This window comes from Andrena cerasifolii, chromosome 1, assembly GCF_050908995.1.
Source record: "Andrena cerasifolii isolate SP2316 chromosome 1, iyAndCera1_principal, whole genome shotgun sequence".
NCBI classification, from domain to species: Eukaryota; Metazoa; Arthropoda; class Insecta; order Hymenoptera; family Andrenidae; genus Andrena; species Andrena cerasifolii.
Window position 1 is genome coordinate 26218971 of NC_135118.1, and position 19283 is coordinate 26238253.

The window sequence follows — 19283 nt, forward strand, 5'->3', positions numbered from 1 at the left end:
TGTAGAATACATTTCAGGCTTGTTGAAACAAAAATTACTTGTATAGCATTACATATGTTATCCCATGCATATTACTTAGATCTCTTACTTAATGTAATTAAGCCATTATCTCTGGCAGTGCTAAAGTAGGAACTTTCCAATTTTCATTCACATCTGTTAGTAATTTATAATGGAGGCTGTGTCAAAGGCGTGTCAATAGATTATAAATGCCATTTGGTTCATTTGATTTACGATCGCTGATTAAAAAAAAAATTAGGTATACAGTATTTATTCGCCAGCAGCTTGCGGCCCGGTACCGGCGCCCAGCGGTGAGCATATAACGTAGAGGGGGCACAATTCCGAGCGGTCGTTTCTCGCTTCTTTCCTGCCGAAGGCGAAAGCGAGTGAGGAACGGTACGAGACAGACGCCGCGCTGATAACTTGTCTCGCTTCGTCTTTCGGACGTCCGATACTCCGTCCTTTGCGTGCGCGACGGTCATGAGCGCTTAGACTCGCTCTGGTTTCATCTCGCTCTCACCTTCGCAGAACAGGAGTGAGCCTTTTAACGTGTAGGTCAAAGGCCAAACTGAGCTCTTAGCGAAGAAATACTGTACATGGGTTAATTTATTGAGATAATTGAATACAACATATTTAAACGTTCTAAATGTAATTTAATATTTCAAGAATATTAATAAATAAGTTTTCTCAGTACTAGCATCGAAAATGTTTATATAAAAAGTCCCCTTATAACGTATAAGCGACTTTCCTTATGTATATAAATAGTTCGGTACAGTTTTCGTATTGTTATCAATTATGTTACTTAATCAGGGCTAGATCTAGGGGGGGTGCCAGCAGGGCAACTGGCCAGAGCGGCAAAATTGGTAGAAAGAGAAAATTGAAATCAATAGAGACCAATAAAAAAGTAAAACTTTTTGAAAAAGCGTTAAAGAATTAGGTAATACAGGTTTGAATTTAGTATGAAACTTAAATCACCCGTATAATTACTAAATTTTTTACAAAACAAAAAAGGCTTTTGTTATGGAAGAAATACCTACAAAGAATTTCACTCACTGTCAAAATTTATTTTTGCCCAGAGCGACGGAACAGCTAGATCGGGCCCTGTACTTAATGCTTATTAATATAAGTTTATTTGTACTTCTACTACTCTATTTTCGAATATTGTTCAAGGGCGATCATTAAATTACTTTTATATTCTTAGAAAAATATAATACTCGCTACATATACGTGTAGTAATAAAAATACATATAATATTTAATTAACCAGTGGTAACTTCCAGACTACTTTGTAGTATTCCTTCTCAGTGTAAAATACACTTAGGGAGAACTTTTGTATCGTCATTCGTTAATAATGAAAGAAAACATGTTCTCGGCTTGTAGAAAATCTCCAGTTTATATTTACATACGTTCTTATCACATAGTGTCATGCAAGAAAGAATATTGTTCAGACTTGAAATAAAGAAATGCATTATTGGCAGTTATGTCGTGTATCTTACATCACAAACTTATTAAATAGACGCGAAACATTTTAGGCATGGATCAGACAGTAGACCCTATCGTGCACAAGGCTTTTATATCGTCGAATTATCTGGCGCAACGATGATAGCTATCCATGACTATAGATTCTGACTTTTTTGGCGGAAAGTGTTGCTAAATATAAGTTACTATTAATGTCGACTGCGCACATGTCCACAACAGGATCAGATACGGGCAGATTGTTTACTTGCTTCCCGTGGGACGTACTCCACAGTGATATGCTGCTGGTGGATTCTTGGTGCGCAGCAACTAGCGTGTCATTCTCGACGTGTATGAAACACGGTCGAGACAATAGCTGGTGTGAATTGCCAGCTTGAAACGTGTGCACAACATTGCATAGGGTTGATTCATCGTTGCCCTTTTCTATGGTGCATAGTATATGCCTGGCGTTAGTTTGCCTTACATTTGGACGGGAGGATATTAGAACGTGATTGTTCTTTTTATCGTAGCATACAGATACAAATGGACCTTCGAGAAATATTTGCTTCGGTATATACTTCGACTCTTTCTGTTCGTAAGCATAGCACGTGTTCAAGCGGCATGCAATGAATCCACCTCGACTAATACCGCTACCAGGATTAGAAGGTACTGTCGCTAAAGAGACCACTGGTGACCTATCGCCTGGGCTGTCCAAAGTCTCGATCGCACCAGAGGTTTGTCTAATGTCAAATTGTGTTATCGAGCCATTCTGGGCGCCCGCGAAAAATATGTGTGGATTGTTGCCTGACCAACAGCAACTCCACAACGGAGACTCCGTCTGATAGGTGTGCATGATAATGTGATTCTGGATGTCCATCAATTTTGCACATTTATCGAAGCCAACGCTGAGCAACAATGACTGCTGGGTTGCATTGAACGTAACATCTCTTATGGCTTGAGAGTGCAGGAAAATAAATTGTCGCGGTTGAAATTTATCCGAGTCGATCTTTTTAACCCCGTAGCCCGAGAACAACGTGTTTGTTGACTTCTGAGACACAACTAGAACTCCATACCACGGATTATAATCCAACACGCGGCAACCACCGTTTTTACATATCTCTATAGATCGATCTAGGTGGAACTTCTTAGCCATATGCCTTGAAGCGTTCTGATTGTAATGGATGTTAATCTCCGATTGCTGATTCTCTAGCTCGGATATACGACTCTGCATACTAGTAACTTGCTGCTCGAACAGCTTTTGCCTGAGAGCATATTTCGACAGCTCCATCTCTACGCGATTCTTTTCAGCAGTAACGCCGTTTAATTGTTCTTTCAATTTATCTAATTCAACAGTATCTATCGAGGTCAACTTCTTGGCATATAACATCCTAATATCTTTCACCGCAGCTTTCCTATTACATTGGGGACAACGGCGGTTCGGACCGGTACAAGAGTTTTGTAACCACCTTAGGATGCAGCTATGCCCGAACAAGTGCCCGCATCGTAGGCAACATAAACGATGTTCCCCCGAGGTAGTCCACAAATCCATACATATGGGGCAAGACTGATCGGAATCAACTTGGGATTCGTCTACAGTCTCCTCTTTCGCTTTTTTTGCCTTCGATTCATCGTCGTCTTCTAAAACATTGTATATACAGGATATATTCTATAACGTTTACATCATATCTACCATATGCAACAAGAACTCACTTGTGTCTTCTGGCTGGGCTTCAGTCTCTAAATTCTCATCAACATTGGCATTATTATCTGACTCTTCAGAATGATTTTCTTCTGCGCCTTCCATTTGTACGCTGTCTTGGTCACCTATAATAAAGCGAGCACTCAATATTTCCTTGCATTCACTATTCCCAGGGCAATGATAAATGATTCGTAAAATTCACACCCTTTATAACACGATAGGACACCAAAGTATCTTGACATTTTTTGTATTTACATAGTCCTATATACTCATAATTACTACGTGTACTTACTGTAATCCATAACCTCCATCTCATAAGGCAAAATAAGGTATTTACACGTAGTTTTTTTAAAAATGTGTTGTACTTTAACTAACCAAATTTTATCTTTAGAAAAAATACAATAACATCTTGAATTGGCTTTGTCAGATTAGTTCTATCGGATACAATAACAAAAGTGTTTGCGCGCAACGGAATTTTCGTTTGACCTTTTCCAAACGAATGTATAGTAATAGTTCGTGTCCACACTTGACACAGTGAATACACTACTTACAGCGTTATGTAGCTTCGATCTCAATTTATTTTTATTGGATATTGCTTTAACTTGACACATTTATCTCGCAACCTCCTACAGTGGATCATTCTCAAAGACGATCGAAATGTTTATACCGTGCAAAAGCGGACAATACTTATGTTATGATTACCTAAATAAAAGTACATTATTAGATTCTATTGTGGAATAACTCTTACAAAAATACTGTATTGTTATTAAGAAAAATATATGTATATAAATACGAGTTCAACGAGAATGCAATGTTTACATTTCTGATGTTGATAGTTATTTTTTACATTACTAAGAACCCATTGTACTTGTATTCGTTTTCTTGCGTATTCAGAAGAAATGAATGAATATCCGCATTTTATGTTATTATTTGATATTATTAAGTAGCGTAAACAATACAGAATAACGTTTTTGTGAGGTTATTCCATTTAAAGCACTCGATCGCCATGTGCAAAACAGCCGATTTCAAAGCACGCATGTGCTAGTATATACGTGTATTGTTTACTCTCCATTAATTAAAATCTTAATTACATTAAATGATATTAAAAACATATATTCCTAAAAAATCCTTTCTTCAAATTTCGAAATTTCGTACTTCCAGAATTGTTATCTTTTGTAATTTCAATGTAAATTATTGTACCGATGCGCTGCCTGGGATAATATACAAATCAAAACATAAAAATAAAAGACGCGTACTTCATGTATTAATTTAAAGAAATTGAAGGTTCCCTTGAGTATGTGTCACATTACGTAAAAAATACTTTTTGCAATTTCCTCTAATTCCGTCGCCTTTATTAACACACGAAACTTTATTATTCGTTGCAGTTTACATCTACAAAAATATTACAAAAACAGAAAAATCATTTCGAAAAAAGAAACTGAGAAATCGTTCATCGCTATTCGACAGCAATACCGATTCTTCGCCGAGGAAACGAGGAGAGTCATCGTTCGCTTTACTTACGGTATTGCGAGGGTTTTTGCGTTAAGTGAAGCAACGGTGTTGTTTCGAAGGTAAAATAATGAAGGTAAAATATTAACTAATTCTTGAATGTTCTCACAACATTTGGGCCTGCATATGGTATTATCAAATCTTGCCCCACGATTTCCGTTGCTACGAGTCCACGTCTACTGTGGATCATTTTTAATTTGGTAAAAGATATCACGATGATGCAATGCTGCATCTTAGCAAATTACACAATTCATATTTTATGGGATAGAATTCTGATTGTTTCAGAAGCGGCGACCGTGCACGTGGAATTCGTACCGTTCCACAACGTCACCCACGTCTCTTCTTGCTCGCGAGCTCGATACCTTTCCCGTGAAAACGAAAAGTGTCCACGACCTGAAACGTCGACGCTTGCAGCGGTGTAGTCCGAAGTTACAGAAAAAGAGCGCAGAGTCCAGCGGATTCCCTTTGAAGAGAGATGCCTTCGGCTCATTGGAATCGTTGTTCGATCTAAAGAAGCCCCTGAAATTGCCGGAAGTGTGCTCACTGACGGTCCAATATCATCAGGAGGGATACGTTTCTTCGCTCGATCCAGGAAACCTTAATACCTCGAGAAATTTCATAGAATCGCTAATTTCGCAACGAGTTGATCTCGAGCCACATATTCTTGAACGGGTGTGATTTTGGTATTACTTGTATTCAAATTGTCGGCCACGATTAACGAAATTACGCGCGTGTAGCTTTCAGTTATGTATTTAAAGGCATAGGGACCTTTGCGCGATGTCTGTAATTAATGTTGATCACACGGTAGACTTATGAAGCCGACAACCACAAAAGTAAACCGAAGGAAGTTGAGGAGGAGCCAATCGTCGAGGCACCGGAGGTACATGAAAGTAGAGCTTTCAAGACTCTAATAGAGGAAGAGTTATCAACGTAAGATGCTTTTAATTTTACACAGCATTTTGTCAACGTTACATTGCAATGCCATTAAATTGATTTGATTTCAAGCATGGCTGAAAACGATGCGGAAATAATCGAAGAAGTTTTCAAAGAAGATGTGTACGAAATCTCGGCACAAGGAGAAAACGAAGCGGTGGAAGAAGGAATCGTACTATTGGAAGTAGAAACCGAAGTGGTGGAAGTAGATTTTACGGATGTGGTAGAAGTAGATTTTCCCGAAATGGCGGAAGAAGAAACAGGCGCTGACGAAGATGGGACAACCGAACGTACGATTCAGGAAAGTTATTCTGTGAGGGAAAGGTCGGAGGCAGGGCAGCCTCCACCATATCCACTTCCTCCTGGCGTTGGTGAAGGTAGAATCTTTCTAAACAGCAGAACTCTTCTCCTCGTCCTGGAGATGACTTAACTGAATTCGACGAATGCACTTTCCTCCCAGGCGTTCCAATGAAATCTGGTGGTCGGCAGGAATCCCTGTTGAGCTCGGCCCCAATAACAGATTCCGCTGCCTTAGAGGAAATGAAACAAGCCGACGAACGTTGCAACGCGCTAGCGAAAGAGATCATACAATTGAAACAGGAAATAGCTAAGCTGACAACGGTACGTTGAACATGGAAGTTTTTGGAAATTGGAGCTTCCAAGGGCTCCCTTTCCTTCATGTCGTTGAATTACAGAAAACGGATTTAACGGAGGAGGACACGCTAGCGATTGAAACGAAGCAGAATAACGTTATGTCGAAGCTAGCCGAATTCGAGGAGATAACACGAAACGTGCAACGATTATTGGGCTTGACCGATGTCTCAAGTTCCATCTTTGCCAAAATGTTCGATATGCTTCCGTATCCTCATTCGAAGTCTGGCCGGGTAAGTGTATTTTATTAACTAATGAAATAAACACGAATGAAGCTGTGGTTATTGAATTGTAGCTTACTGCTGAACAAATAAAGGAAATGGAAGCAAGAGGTGAAAGGGATGATTTGCTAGAATCACTAGACAAGGGAGATATGAAAGTAGAACCGAGGCCTGAGGATCTCTTTGATTTGCCTCAAATAGAGTATCCGGAAGACAGGTGCGTCATTGCGCTTATGTAATATTTCATGAATATATTGTTCCTTCCTTTTCGATTGAAATAGACTTCCGAGAGTAATCGTCTGCGGTTACACGGAAGACGAGATTCCAAAAATCGTCGTAGCAGACAGTAAAAAGAAAGGGAAGGAGAAGTGTCTTCAGAGTTTAACAGGGAAGTTAACGGAATCGTTAACCATGCAAGAGAAATTGGTACACGAGAACGCGCAGCTCGAGGGCGGCAAGTAAGTTCCTGCATCCGTTCTCTCCTCATTTTGATCATCCGATATAAGGTATAAAAAACAATAGAGGGCCGGAGCAGAACATATGAAAAGCGATTGGTTGTCCTGGCAACAATCGCATAGATTTTATCGTTGACGTAAGTCATGTGATCTCGTGCCCCGCCACATTTACCGCGTTTGCTAATGCGTTCGACGTACAGATACAAATTAGAAGAAGCATTGCTGGAGAAGGATTCCGCCGTCGAGAGTCTTCAGAGGAAGGTATGCGGACTACAGGCTGAAATGAGAATAGTCGTGAAGGAAAACTCGGAATTGATTCGTCAATTAGCATGCTTGAATCAGCGTATCACCAGCCCTTGTTGTTACACCTGTCCAGGTGGAATCCCATCTGCGGCGTCAAGCCCGTCTCCCTTACGTTCCGTTTCATATACAACTACGTTACAGCAGGACAACGATTATTGCCAGTGCAAGTGTTGTCTCCAGCCACAGTTTGCTGACACATTGTCGCCACTCGGCAATACCATATGCGGTATATATCCACCACACTAAGCGACCGTCCTCCTACAATCCCATTAGTAACGTCAGAAATGAAACTTTACTAATACCTTTCAGTGAATACGGACAGTTACACAGTCCTACCTAGCGGAGGTGAGCTATCTTCGTTTACGCGCAACAGAGTCTTCTGTTCGTAGGAGATGGATGAATATTAATACTTATAGATTCGCCGAGACTTGCGGGTGGTGCATCAAGAACTGGAATCTGTAACACAAGCGGTGTTTCCTCGCAAATTGACGAAATGTGCTGCCGAAGTCCTGCCACGGCTAAGAGCCCATGCGCTGTGCCGCCACCGCCGCCAAGAGGGGCGTGCCCTGCAGAACTGGAGAACAAACTGGCGAGCTATGGGAACACTACCAAGCACATGGTATATTTTCGAAGGAAATCGGTTCCGGTTTGAGCTGTACATAGTTACGTACTGTTTTGCAATGATGTCAGGAACAACAATTAGGCAGCATAGAATGCGAAGTGCGCAACATGCAGATAGAACTTGCTAACGTGCAACGAGAACGCCAGCAACTGGAGCAACAGCGTAAGCTGCTGAAATGTACGGGTCCCTGCGCACCTTGTGGCTGTTGTCCACCTTCGTCATTAAGTCATCAAACGCCAAGCGCACAGTCTTACGTACCACCTCCGCCGATTATACCACCACCTCCTGTACCTATTGCTAAGGTATTTGTATAATATCTTGAAATGTCAGTGTAACGTTCTATTGAAATTCTCTTTGACTTCTGGTCTGTATAAAATGTTGTATTTTCATAAATGTGTCATAGCTGCCACCTCCTCCTACTTCGACTTGTACCGGTCCATGTATAAACGCACCTATGGTAAGACCGAACCTCAGAAAGGAGTTAGACATGTATTAAATTGGGTGTTTAATGGAAAGGGCGCTAGCACGTGTCCTCAGCAACAGTTACGTGATCTTCGCGAGCAATACGCGCGTCTTCAGGATGATTACAAAAACAAATTATTGGAGGTTTCCTGTTTAAGAACAGAAGCTGAAAAGTTAAAGCAGACAACTCGCGAAGCCGTAGAAGAGAAAGACAAGTTGGACATCAAACTGGTAGATGCTCAAGAACGTTTAAAGGCAATGGAATCTGAAAAAGACAGCTACGAAGGTGACAACTTCAAGCCTAAGCTTTAGCAGCTGATAGCACCGATTTTTAACCATGGAAATTAATTGAACGGCAGGTTTCAAAGAGCAACTGGTCGAGCAGGAACAGACTTTGATCGTGGTTAAACAACGTTTCAGAGAGTCTCAAGATGAACTCGAAGAATTGCGATCTTTGATTCAGGATCAAGCCGCCCAGCTCGAAGACTACCGTAACAAATATCTACAGGTATCCCTTGTTCATACATAGTGCTCCAAAGCTTCAACATATGCAGATATGAATGTGACAATTATTGTATAGGCGCAACAACAAGTGGAAGAACAACGCCGGCAACTCGACCTCATGGAGATGGATAATGCACGTATGAATGAAAACGTGACTCTGGAAATAGGACGAGTTAAAGTGCGTAGTCGATTGTACATATTCGTTCATGTGTATACACTTTACTGTTTCCTGGGTAGAATCAATTCCAAGAGAAACTCTCTGAACTTGCGCCGCTGCCAGATATTCTGAAGCAAACGCAACTGAAGCTGCAGGAAGCGCAACAAATGCGTCTGGTCGCTGAACGGAACTGTGAAGAACTCTCGCGAGAGATCATTGGATGCAAAGATAAAATTCAAACATTGCAAAATCAGTTGGACGTTATGCGTACAGAGTATCAAACAATTCAGGTTCGTTCAGGCGATTCGATTTTACGCCGAGAAAGATCCGCAACATTTGTAAGTATAATATTGATTTCATACGTATTAATTTACAGGACGAAAGGGGCCAGGGGACAGGACGGTTCGACGAACTTGAGAGGAAAAATGCTGAATTGCGGCACGAAACTGAACGAATGAAAAATACACTCGCCAGATATGAGGAACACGAAGCGCAATTGCAAAAGCGCATCGACGAAAAGATGCATGAAGTTACTCAATTAACGGCGATGCTTGAACAAGTGTGTTAATTTTCTGTTCCGGGGGAGTACGCGGTAACTTCAACGCATTCCTTTTCCGAATAAAGGTCCGCGAAGATTCCGCCAGGCAGGTGGCTAGAACGAAGGAGAGATGCGAAACCGTAAGGAGGTCGATGCAAGGCCAGATCGCGGAGATGGAGAGACAATTGGCTCAGTGTAGAGCTATTGCGAGGGCTGCGCAAAAAGATAGAGACGAAGTAAGTCGTTATTAAAAGAATGAAACGCTACTTACGCGCTTGAACGTTTACTGTAGCTCATACGTCACTTTGTAATTCATAGATTCGACAGAAGATGCAAGGTCAAATAAACAACCTTAACGAAGCGTTCGAACAGGCACAAGGTCGGATAAGATCGTTGCAAGGTCATGTGAATTATCTGAAGACGTCTTATACCAACATCTTTAAGGGCCAAGGAGAAATGCCGCCTGGCGTTTTACCTGGTGAGGCTGGGGCAGGATTCGATTCTTGCGATTGCAATTACTAATACGAAATTAATCAGTGTTTTATTGGCGTTGAAATGGGATTGTAACACGAGCCCCAAATTCTTTCACTGTAGATGTGTGTAAATTATATATCGTAAAGATGGTCGAACTGAAACAAACAAATTTTCTAATCTCCATACCTAAATATAATTATCCCGCTATAGATAAATTAACGTGGTAAAACATTACTTTGTACCATGTAAAGACTATAAAAGACCACTATGTCATCACATGTCAGGAAAATTGAACCAGTGTAAATATAAATGATGTTTCTGGTACAAGGTAGTAGTTCTCTTTTCGACATATATGTATTTTATTTCATAAATCGACCACGTACTCTTTATATGCAATGAAGTAGAAGAGGTAAATAAGAAAGTTTGATGATAGTGCGTAACTCTTGACGTAAGGAAATTAAGATAGTGATTTGTACAAGGAAAAAGCCCTTATTTAAAAGTTATATGAAGACTCGATTAGTTCATGTCGACAGAGTGGAGCGTATTGAGCATATCGAGGATCGCATCTGAGCGCGATCGTACTCTTTCCATTTCCATTTGGAACTGTTCCAGTTGAGATTCGATTCGTCTTGCGTACGCATGACAGCACCTGCGAATAACGAAAGAGTAACGAAAACGTATTTTTGCGAATGTGTTGTTACGACAGTATTAGAAATTCAATTTACCTGTCATTACATTGTGTAGAACTCGAGCATGACGGCTCGGGCGTAGGACACGGAGAAATCTTAATTTGTGGAGTACAATTCGCCGTGAAAGACCTTCCTTTCTGATGCAAATCGCTTTTGCTTACACTGCCGCTGCTGTTACGACAATCTCCGCATCCCCTTAAGAGATCCATAAGGATTCCTCTTACTCTTTTGCCACTTAGTCTCCGTTGCCTTATCTGTGTACAGAGAAGAGATAGACGTTAAAGCAACGTGAAAGAGATGTCTAATTCTATTCAACAGACGTATAATTATCTTCTTCGATGTCTTACTTCAGGTGTTTCATGAGAACGTTTGTGTGGAAGTAGAGGATCTTCCTCGCCATCGTTCGAAAGACTATGATTACATGCTTGTTTGTCAGAATGGTCGTGGTTGTGAATATTGTCCACGGACGATTTGCACGTACAAGAGACGTCTCTGATAGTATTACAACATTTTGTTGAATGTGAGCTATTGTTCGGTATGTTTGGAAGTGAACGTCGATATTGTGTATTGTACTTGCAAATTGCTTCGCTTATATTAGCCGCGGTGCTCGTAATGTTATGTAGATGATTATTCATGTCGGGCGTTAATGTATTTTTACACGAACTCCTTCGAATTCCTTTACTGTGAAATTTATCTTTACTATGATTAGGACTATCCTCGTATTTCTGTTTCTCGTGGCAAGAGCCGCAATTACATTCTTTATCTACGAGCTCTGCATGACGTATACAACAGGAATGTAATTTCTCTTGGGAATTCGAAATACCTTTACATGTTGACCATTCCTTGCGATGCTTTGTGGAATCGCAATTATCATAAGAAGGAACACAAGTATTCGGGCTGAACGGACTGCCCATATGTCTCTTAGCACTCGCATCATCCAGTGAGAAAGGCGATTTCATTGTATTTAGTGACAAAGAGTGAGAACCTTGAGAAACATTAGATCTATTGAATCTAAGTGGAACCTTTAGCTTTTTATTCGTGGAACACACAGGTGTACTGCCATTGAATCTAGGTTGCGGTGTCTTTTGCCAGCAATGACACGTACTCTTATCGGATGATTTTATAAACACCTCCATATCATCTTCATTCTCACTGTTAGATTCCTGAGATATTTCTTTACCCCAAACGCTAATCGTTCCATTCAGTTCAGACATCCTCACCTCGAGGTTACCTAGCAAATATGGACCACATTCCTGGACACAACTCTTCTCGTTACCTAATCTATCCTTTGTCGATTCTTCCGCTTGTATTAAGAAACTTTTGTTCTTGCTGTTTTCTTCGTCTCTATATACGAAACATTTTACACTGTCCTCGTGTTCATTGGCTACGTCTGTTTTCACGTCGACAGGTGTAGAACCATCGACACTTTTATTAACAGATGTATTGCGCTGTTCTGGTTTTAAATTTGTATGCTCGCCTGAAAACTTAAATTCTACGTCCCCGATATCACTGACAAGATTCTTCTTCCCTAATTCTACGGTTGTGTGAGGTATTTTAAAAGGCTGAGCGAAAGCGGAAGTACCAAGCATGTCCGTTGCTTTTCGTTTCTTCGAACTCGAAGCTTGAATCGGAGAATTGTACTCTAAGTTTAATATCTGATCCGTTGAATTTTCGTTCGTCTGCTTTTTGGTGTTCTTTGCCAAGGGGCTCTCAACCTTTGTTTTACTTTGCGTTATGCTGGAAAGTGTCTGTAAGATTCGGGACGATGTAATAAATGCTCGAGACAATGGATGTGCTATTTTCCTTGGGGTGCCATCCATGAGTACTATGCTATCGTCGGAATTTAAAATTGGTGTCAAATCAGGTGGTTTAATAGATATAGCTGGACTACAACCACTGTTGTCTGCCCACTGATCGATAGAACTTGTCGTAGATGCAATACTACTGCTAGATATCTTATTAGTAGTTCTCTCCCCAGTGCTCGTAGTTGACTCCTTATTAGGCACAGGCTCTGTAATGGTTTCAGTTTGCACAGATGCAACTTTCATCTCGCGCGTCTTGCTCTCACTTTCATATTTCGCTAAACACTGTTTCAGAGCGTCTAATTCTTCTTTCATTTTCATATTCTCTGCTAATTTCTTTTGATAGGCATTCTGTAAATTCTGAAACTGAACATTTTTCTGATTAAGTTGAGCTTTAAGCTGAATCACTTCCGTCTTCTCTGCTTTCGCTTTATCCGCGCCAGTTATTCTCGCGAAGTTTACATTTTCCGATTCCTCCTGTGTTACTCGGATACTTTTCACGCTTTCAATTTTCAGTGGACAGCTCGCATTACTGTTCTCCATTTCATGTGCATTCATCATCTCGACTTCGTTGCATGTTACAGGCTCGTCAGTCTTCTCTTGACTTTTCTGTTTCTGTTCACTCAGTTCGTCCTTTTGTTCAGTATTGGTAGCACCGTGCATGTATTCCTCATAGCTTAACGTACGCAGATTGAAAAGTGTTGGTGCTGGTTGATGACCATTAACTAGAGAAGATTGATCCATGTTATTAAATTTTGAATTCCTATCTAGGGTATTTTGATATTCAATATGATGCGCAATAATGTCTACAGAACCATTTCGTTTCTCTAATCTATCATCGCAGTCTTGTGCACGTTTCTCATTTTGAATATCATTGTATGCGTTCATTTCAGTGTCTCTTTGAATATGTTTATACTGATTTTCTGTTACTTCGATATCAATTTTGTTACTTTCACCATTTTCTATTATTTGCGCCGCGCTATAAACTGAATTACCATTTTCATTATTTTCTTCCTGCTGCAAATCCTTAATAACCTTTTCTGCGTAATCTTTTATGGCTTTGTTAGTTACCATTGGTTTCAACTGGTCATCGTCATTATCTACAAACAAGAAGCAAAAATTATATTCTCTATTTACTAGATCTTTGCTACATTAGAAATTGGATATTAAGGTTCACGGGCGATTGTCCCGCTTCGTTCAACATCTATTAAGGGGTTATACCTAGAGTCTGGCGGTCGAAAAGAGACGAATGTTTGTGATTTTTTTTTTAAAAAGCGGAAGCATATATTCTCGCAGAACTTTTTGCACCTAAAAGAGCAACATTTAAAGAACATTTGGTAATTTTTTCGTACAAAAATATTTACGTTTATAATAAAGTAGCACCCCACATCCAAGAAACATTTTTTAAAATTTGGTTTTGCGGTGGGCACTGCCATTCAGAACCAGATTATCTAAAATCAAAATACAAAAAAGATTTCGTTAATATATTAATGTATCCTCAGATTGGCGGAGTGAATCTTCCGAAATATTAATTTAAAACAAAATGACGGGTGTTTAAAGTTGAAATCCTGATTTTTTGTGCAAAAAATCACGCGAAAAAAATCAGGATTTCAACTTTAAATACCCGCCATTTTGTTTTAAATTAATATTTCGGAAAATTCACTCCGCCAATCTGAGGATACATTAATATATTAACGAAATCTTTTTTGCATTTTGATTTTAGATAATCTGGTTCCGAATGGCAGTGCTGACCGCAAAAGCAAATTTTTAAAAAGGCATCTTGGATGTCGGTTGTTACTTATTATAAACGTAAATATTTTTCCACGAAAAAATTACCAAATGTTCTTTAAGTGTTGCTCTTTTAAGTGCAAAAGTTCTGTAAGAATATATGCTTCCGCATTTTCAAAAAAAATTCACAAACATTCGCCTCTTTTCGGCCGCCTGACTAGATATAATTCCTTAATATCCAACCCCTTATCGCACGTCGCTTTCATTCGCTTTTTAATAAACGTAATAAACCTCCAACTTAGAAGTAGCTGCGACAGTCAGCAGATATGTATTCCGAACCCGAGTATCCAATTTCTAATTAAACAAAAACATTCCTTACTTTCATTTTCTTCCGGGTTCTCATTTTCATTCGTTGCATATTCCTGCTCTCTAATACGTCTCTCCATCGACTTTCTGCTTTGCTGTTTTATTTCTCTAATATATCGTTTCACTTTGCTTTCTACGTGTTGATACTTAAACAGCATCGATTGCTTCTTCTGCGCGACAGGATACACGGCAGCATTTTCTTGAAAGCCCATATAATTATGCCCGAAAACATTTGTACTATGTCTCTTTTTATTATACGGCGCATGCGCATTGTTCTTAGACAAGCTTAGGTCTTGTAACGACAAACTTCTCTCTTTGTGATGCTGTTTCAATCTATTGTTTAAGATAAAGTCGTCGGACGCTCTATCGTAACATTCTTGTTCGTACTCCGTGTCTGCGTCTTCCTCGTCTTCATTGGGCAATCTCAAGGGATTCTCATCATCATCCTCATCCTCGTCCTCCTCGTCTTCCTCTTCCAACATTATGTTATCGTGCTCGTTCTCAAGGTCCATGTCGTCCATATCTGTGTTCATAAAAGTAAACAACGCGCTGAGCATCCTTTAATTCTCAAGTACAATTTACATCCTTCCACTTACCTTCGCTATCCGCGTAATCGTCTTCTTCGTCTTCATCATTGGAGGGATGATTGCTTTCCTCTCCGGAAGATAACACGTAAATACTACCTCCCCCTTGATCCTCGCTGGGATATGGACTTCGGCTGTGTTCTTCCTCCATGGGTATTCTTTCTTGTTGCTTTGTCTCATTCGCGTCTGCGTCTTCGCGCCTGAACGGGCTCGATACACTGATGTACGACGGCATCTCTTCGTCCTCCAACATAGGCTGTCCCGTTACATTGTTCAGCATGTTCGGATCGCTCTTCGATTGTTCATTGATGTGGTTCCCCGCATTCATTTCCCCCTCGGTCTCTTCCGAAGTGTGTTCGTTTTCGTCGGACATCGTAGATATTTACACTGAGCACGTGAAATATTACGATTACGCAGGCCTCTAGAATCACAAGGATTATGATATTACGCGATCGTGCATCGAGTACCCGCTGCTCGGTCTTCCGTACAGTTAACGCGTGCGATCACACTTCTCCGACGACCGCCATTACAGCTGCCGCTTGTAGCACCTGTACTACAGCTCGTTCGCAACACTACATCTTTCCGAAATATGCCTCTTTTGTTGCATGTTTAAACGTACCGGCATATTTTCATGCGACTTTCGAGCGATAAATCACGTGCCCGAAACAACAATCGCTAAACACGAAACACGCGGCCTCTGCGTCGCAATTATATACATAATTATTGTGGGATTAATGACCCGCGAGTATACAGGGGTGTATTTCCTGTCGTGTACAAAAGGCGCGCGGTTTAATTTTCATCCAACACCTTCAATCGCACAATGTACCTTAAGTATCAGTCATCTTCTTCTTCGATAATATCAATCTATTCGTGAAATATATTTTACCAATTGACTAGATATCTATTGCTTTTTATTTCACGGCGCGTAGTAATACACGGGTCTTAATTGTTGCGAGCGACTTGCGCGCATGCTCGAATAAAATGGAACAACAATTTAAAAGAAAGAACGTCGTCGCGAGTGAAATACTTTTTTTTCTCGAGAATAATCAACGATGGAATGAAAATTTTGGCGCGTATAATTCGTACACCACTGGCGGATTGAACAGAGGGAACGTGGAACGGAGCCTGTAACGTCGCGCATGCTGTTTCTATGTGCGCGGTGAATGATTGTTTTCCGTAACTGCATGCCGACTGCTAATAACACTGTAAAAGAACGCGTTCGGGCGATAACGAGGGAAGAATGTCTTCGGAAAATGGTGGAATTCCCGTGACCATAGAATTTGGGTAATCTTAAACCACCACCTAACCAAACTTTTCCTACAGCCCCACCAGGTTTAATAAATCACCCGGTAAATAATTTCAGGGGTGGGGCGGAACTACTTTTCGATAAGAAGAAAAAGCACATTGTGAACTTACCTGGAAACGAATGTAAGTTTGAAAAGCGCCGCTCAATAGGATCTACATATTTAGTTGCCACGTGAAATTTTCCAGGGACAATACAAAGGCTACTCTTCTGGATGAAAGATAACCTCTTGAAAGAGCGGCCGGAGCTTTTTTTACAAGGGGACACAGTGTAAGTTGGCTAATTTGTTGGACGATTCAACACCGATGGTGGGGGCATTACAGCCGATAGTTAAGAATATTAGACGGGAAAGTTGCGCCGTTCTCGGCACGCGTAAAGTTGACACACGCGTAACACCATAAACACAATACGGTATGTCGTGCGCTAATTCGCACTTGCCAATTCGACCGTTACTCGAAGTCAAGATGGCGGCTGGCGAGTACCGCGATGCTCGTGCAGATGGCGGGATGGTGCAACTTTCAAACCTACTTCGCTTCACTTGGTGGCGGATGTGAAATGTGAAGATATTTATTAATAATGTTTTAATATACGAAACATTTGTAATAATATGATACATTCAGACAATATACTATATGTTATTCTCTGTGTACAGGCGACCAGGAATCTTGGTTCTCGTGAACGACACTGATTGGGAGTTATTGGTAAATACAGTACCATATCGTAACGTAGGCAATTACCTTCGAAATAACCAAAGGATTGATTAAACACTGTCGGCATGCGGATTTCTATACAATTTTTTAACTGGAGCGAATGAGCATTATTAAACAAAGCATTCCTCATGCAGCCTGCATTCCTTGCAGAGAAAGCTAGTCATTTCGTTTTGAAATAAAAGCTTCAGTCGCTTTTAAGCACACACTTTTAACCATTAGAGTTGGTTTCCGGAAATCACCTAGTTAACGAGTTAAAAGCACGTAATGCCTCGCTCGCCAGCAGGAGGGCATTGGGGGCGCGCGCGATTCGTTCCGCCCCCGAAAGGCAATAACACGTTCACCGTAATCGAGAGACGCATCTGTGCTCGACATCTGACAAACGTCCGGCGAAAGTATCTCGTCGTCGGTTTTTTTCGCTGGTCGCATAATCGGCCAATGGTGTAGTTGCCATAAAGGGCGCAAATGACCCGAAGCCTCGCCACGCTCGCGGCGGAATTATCATTTTAAATTTGTAAATGTACAAAACGCGGCCGCTATTAGGAGCTGCTTCCTGAAGCACCCTCGAGGAGAAAGAGCCCCGAGAAGCCTTTAGAGGGCCGCGGGAAAGATGGTGGATTCGGCCATTATTATGATAATACCAACGTTTCTCGAAGCTTCTCTCGTATACTTCGAGCCCGCCGCGACTCTGTGTCCTTTCTTCTTTTCCCCTATTCTCACGGTATACGAGCTTACGTTGTCCCTTTCTCGCCCCGTTTCCGTCTGCTTCGCGTCCTCTCCCCCATATTCCTCTCCTTGCTCCGTTTCGCGTCGTTCTCGGCTCGTAAATTAAAAGGGAGAGCAACGCTCCGACCATGGGCTCGCATATTTTCCCTTGATTCGGCATAATTCGTCGTACACAGGGTGGAATTAAAGCGGATGGCTTGATGCGCGTTCCCTGAATCTCCACTGGCAGCTCGCGACGGGACGTTTCATTTCTGAACTCTGATCTACTTTCGAGTACCCCGACTGATGTCACGCCCAGAACTCCTAGCACACTTAATCCTTTCTATGTCAGCCCAAACACTATGCAGCAATTTGTATCCACTCAACACTTCCCTACATGTTTCCTGGATCGTGACGCAAGAGACACCACTCGCAGTAACAAAGATCTTATTGAAATTTTCAGGGCGAGGGGAACTACGAGCTGCGCCCCAGTGACACGATACTATTCATATCCACTTTGCACGGCGGATAGACGGAAGAGAGGAGAGGCAGCTGCGACGGCGACGATCAATGAAGAGGAATCGGGCAGGGCGTGATCCCATCTTGATTTCTTCGGGGAAAGTAAAAGCCTCCCCCGGTGCTTCTATATACGAGACGCGTGTGCACGTGCACAATGTCAGGGAATAAAATGTTCATTCGCACGCCGTACGTCTGGGATGTTCCTCGTAACGACCATAATATTACGCCTGACACTTTGGCCGCTCTCCAAGGGATCCCCCCGTATTATTGCTCCTCTCTTCTTTACTTTCCCGTCTTTTCCCGCTGCACGGCCAATTGGCCATATCCTGCGCCCTCGTCCCACCCCCTCGCAGCTGGCCTACGTTGGTGTTTAACTCGCACGATTTTTGCGTCTGTAAGCCTGTAATTAACACCGAAGGCCAAGGAGGGACCGCGCAACTTGGAGCAGGCCCGCGGTTCTGATTCACGGAGTAATTCGGTTGCCCGAGCGGAGCGGCAAATTTCGTAGCTCCTTTCTTTTCGCGGAACTTTGCTCCCCCGTTGTTCCGTGAAAATGAGATCAACTTCAGATAGTTGCGTCGGGAAATTGGTTTCAATGCAGCTGGGATTGCAGGGGCCGCGATCAGAGCCGTCGAAATTTCGCTGCTCGCCCCGGTGCAAGTCTATTAAGGTAACGATCTGCGCCGAGTTCACCCGGGGAAAATCTTCCGCCGGGGGAAAAATGAGAAAACGTCCGCGAACTCTGTATAATTAATTACCCCGGGTAAGTTCTTTACGGTACACGGTAAAGATCGTATCGAAGGTCCTTCAATTTCCGTTAAACTTAATCAACTCTGTCCCGCGATGTCTGCGAATCTCCTTCTCCCCCCCGATCGACCGACCTCCGCGCGCTTTCAGCATC

General features: G+C 41.7%; 5 protein-coding genes across 15 annotated transcripts; 3 read left to right on the forward strand and 2 right to left on the reverse strand.

The window, feature by feature from the left end:
* Positions 1–1370: 1370 nt before the first annotated feature.
* Positions 1371–4563, reverse strand: Rfwd3 (ring finger and WD repeat domain 3). Of its 5 annotated transcripts, none has more exons than XM_076819884.1 (3): positions 3702–4563; positions 3162–3275; positions 1371–3086 (listed from the first exon to the last, which is right to left on the reverse strand). In XM_076819884.1, exons 2-3 carry the CDS (start codon positions 3253–3255, stop codon positions 1603–1605), a joined length of 1578 nt encoding a protein of 525 aa, XP_076675999.1. In that variant the 5' UTR covers positions 3256–3275; positions 3702–4563; the 3' UTR covers positions 1371–1602. The 5 variants fall into 5 exon arrangements, with proteins under 5 accessions (XP_076675999.1, XP_076675980.1, XP_076675990.1 ...); XM_076819865.1 differs by having other exon boundaries at positions 1371–3089; XM_076819875.1 differs by having other exon boundaries at positions 1371–3089; positions 3162–3266; positions 3693–4563.
* On the forward strand, positions 4317–5825 carry LOC143373160 (uncharacterized). Its single transcript, XM_076820111.1, has 6 exons — positions 4317–4444; positions 4536–4735; positions 4945–5331; positions 5468–5589; positions 5665–5788; positions 5820–5825. Exons 2-6 carry the CDS (start codon positions 4730–4732, stop codon positions 5823–5825), a joined length of 645 nt encoding a protein of 214 aa, XP_076676226.1. The 5' UTR covers positions 4317–4444; positions 4536–4729.
* LOC143373032 (uncharacterized) lies at positions 5820–10033 on the forward strand. The gene is made up of 17 exons (XM_076819808.1): positions 5820–5969; positions 6053–6213; positions 6288–6476; positions 6539–6681; positions 6746–6922; positions 7120–7448; positions 7532–7567; positions 7639–7841; positions 7913–8146; positions 8248–8301; positions 8361–8592; positions 8666–8814; positions 8887–8988; positions 9048–9257; positions 9344–9526; positions 9592–9741; positions 9824–10033. Exons 1-17 carry the CDS (start codon positions 5837–5839, stop codon positions 10025–10027), a joined length of 2889 nt encoding a protein of 962 aa, XP_076675923.1. The 5' UTR covers positions 5820–5836; the 3' UTR covers positions 10028–10033.
* A 281-nt stretch (positions 10034–10314) lies between these two features.
* On the reverse strand, positions 10315–16706 carry LOC143372998 (uncharacterized). 7 transcript variants are annotated; one of them, XM_076819789.1, is made up of 6 exons: positions 16565–16706; positions 15161–15535; positions 14578–15087; positions 11016–13570; positions 10705–10922; positions 10315–10628 (listed from the first exon to the last, which is right to left on the reverse strand). In XM_076819789.1, the coding sequence occupies exons 2-6, from the start codon at positions 15519–15521 to the stop codon at positions 10496–10498; spliced, it is 3777 nt and encodes a 1258-aa protein (XP_076675904.1). In that variant the 5' UTR covers positions 15522–15535; positions 16565–16706; the 3' UTR covers positions 10315–10495. The 7 variants fall into 7 exon arrangements, with proteins under 7 accessions (XP_076675904.1, XP_076675870.1, XP_076675886.1 ...); XM_076819755.1 differs by having other exon boundaries at positions 15161–15569; positions 16565–16705; XM_076819771.1 differs by lacking the exon at positions 16565–16706 and adding an exon at positions 15975–16114 and having other exon boundaries at positions 15161–15569.
* On the forward strand, positions 16231–18571 carry Urm1 (Ubiquitin-related modifier 1). The gene is made up of 5 exons (XM_076820062.1): positions 16231–16432; positions 16512–16576; positions 16640–16721; positions 17104–17152; positions 18327–18571. Exons 1-5 carry the CDS (start codon positions 16389–16391, stop codon positions 18393–18395), a joined length of 309 nt encoding a protein of 102 aa, XP_076676177.1. The 5' UTR covers positions 16231–16388; the 3' UTR covers positions 18396–18571.
* The last annotated feature ends 712 nt before the right edge of the window (positions 18572–19283 follow it).

Coding starts and splice junctions, on each gene's coding strand:
- Urm1 (XM_076820062.1), top strand. CDS start 16,389: ATGTCTTCGGAAAATGGTGGAATTCCCGTGACCATAGAATTTGG. Junction 16,577..16,639: donor GAACTTACCTGGAAACGAAT/GTAAGTTTGAAA, acceptor GAAATTTTCCAG/GGACAATACAAAGGCTACTC. Junction 17,153..18,326: donor ACACTGATTGGGAGTTATTG/GTAAATACAGTA, acceptor TGAAATTTTCAG/GGCGAGGGGAACTACGAGCT.
- LOC143373160 (XM_076820111.1), top strand. Junction 5,332..5,467: donor AGCCACATATTCTTGAACGG/GTGTGATTTTGG, acceptor ATCACACGGTAG/ACTTATGAAGCCGACAACCA. Junction 5,590..5,664: donor ATAGAGGAAGAGTTATCAAC/GTAAGATGCTTT, acceptor TTTGATTTCAAG/CATGGCTGAAAACGATGCGG.
- Rfwd3 (XM_076819847.1), bottom strand. Junction 3,090..3,161: donor AGCCCAGCCAGAAGACACAA/GTGAGTTCTTGT, acceptor ACAATGTTTTAG/AAGACGACGATGAATCGAAG.
- LOC143372998 (XM_076819789.1), bottom strand. CDS start 15,521: ATGTCCGACGAAAACGAACACACTTCGGAAGAGACCGAGGGGGAAATG. Junction 10,923..11,015: donor GTTCTCATGAAACACCTGAA/GTAAGACATCGA, acceptor CTCTGTACACAG/ATAAGGCAACGGAGACTAAG. Junction 10,629..10,704: donor TCTACACAATGTAATGACAG/GTAAATTGAATT, acceptor CGTTATTCGCAG/GTGCTGTCATGCGTACGCAA.
- LOC143373032 (XM_076819808.1), top strand. CDS start 5,837: ATGGCGGAAGAAGAAACAGGCGCTGACGAAGATGGGACAACCGAACGT. Junction 6,477..6,538: donor CTCATTCGAAGTCTGGCCGG/GTAAGTGTATTT, acceptor ATTGAATTGTAG/CTTACTGCTGAACAAATAAA. Junction 6,923..7,119: donor GCGCAGCTCGAGGGCGGCAA/GTAAGTTCCTGC, acceptor TTCGACGTACAG/ATACAAATTAGAAGAAGCAT.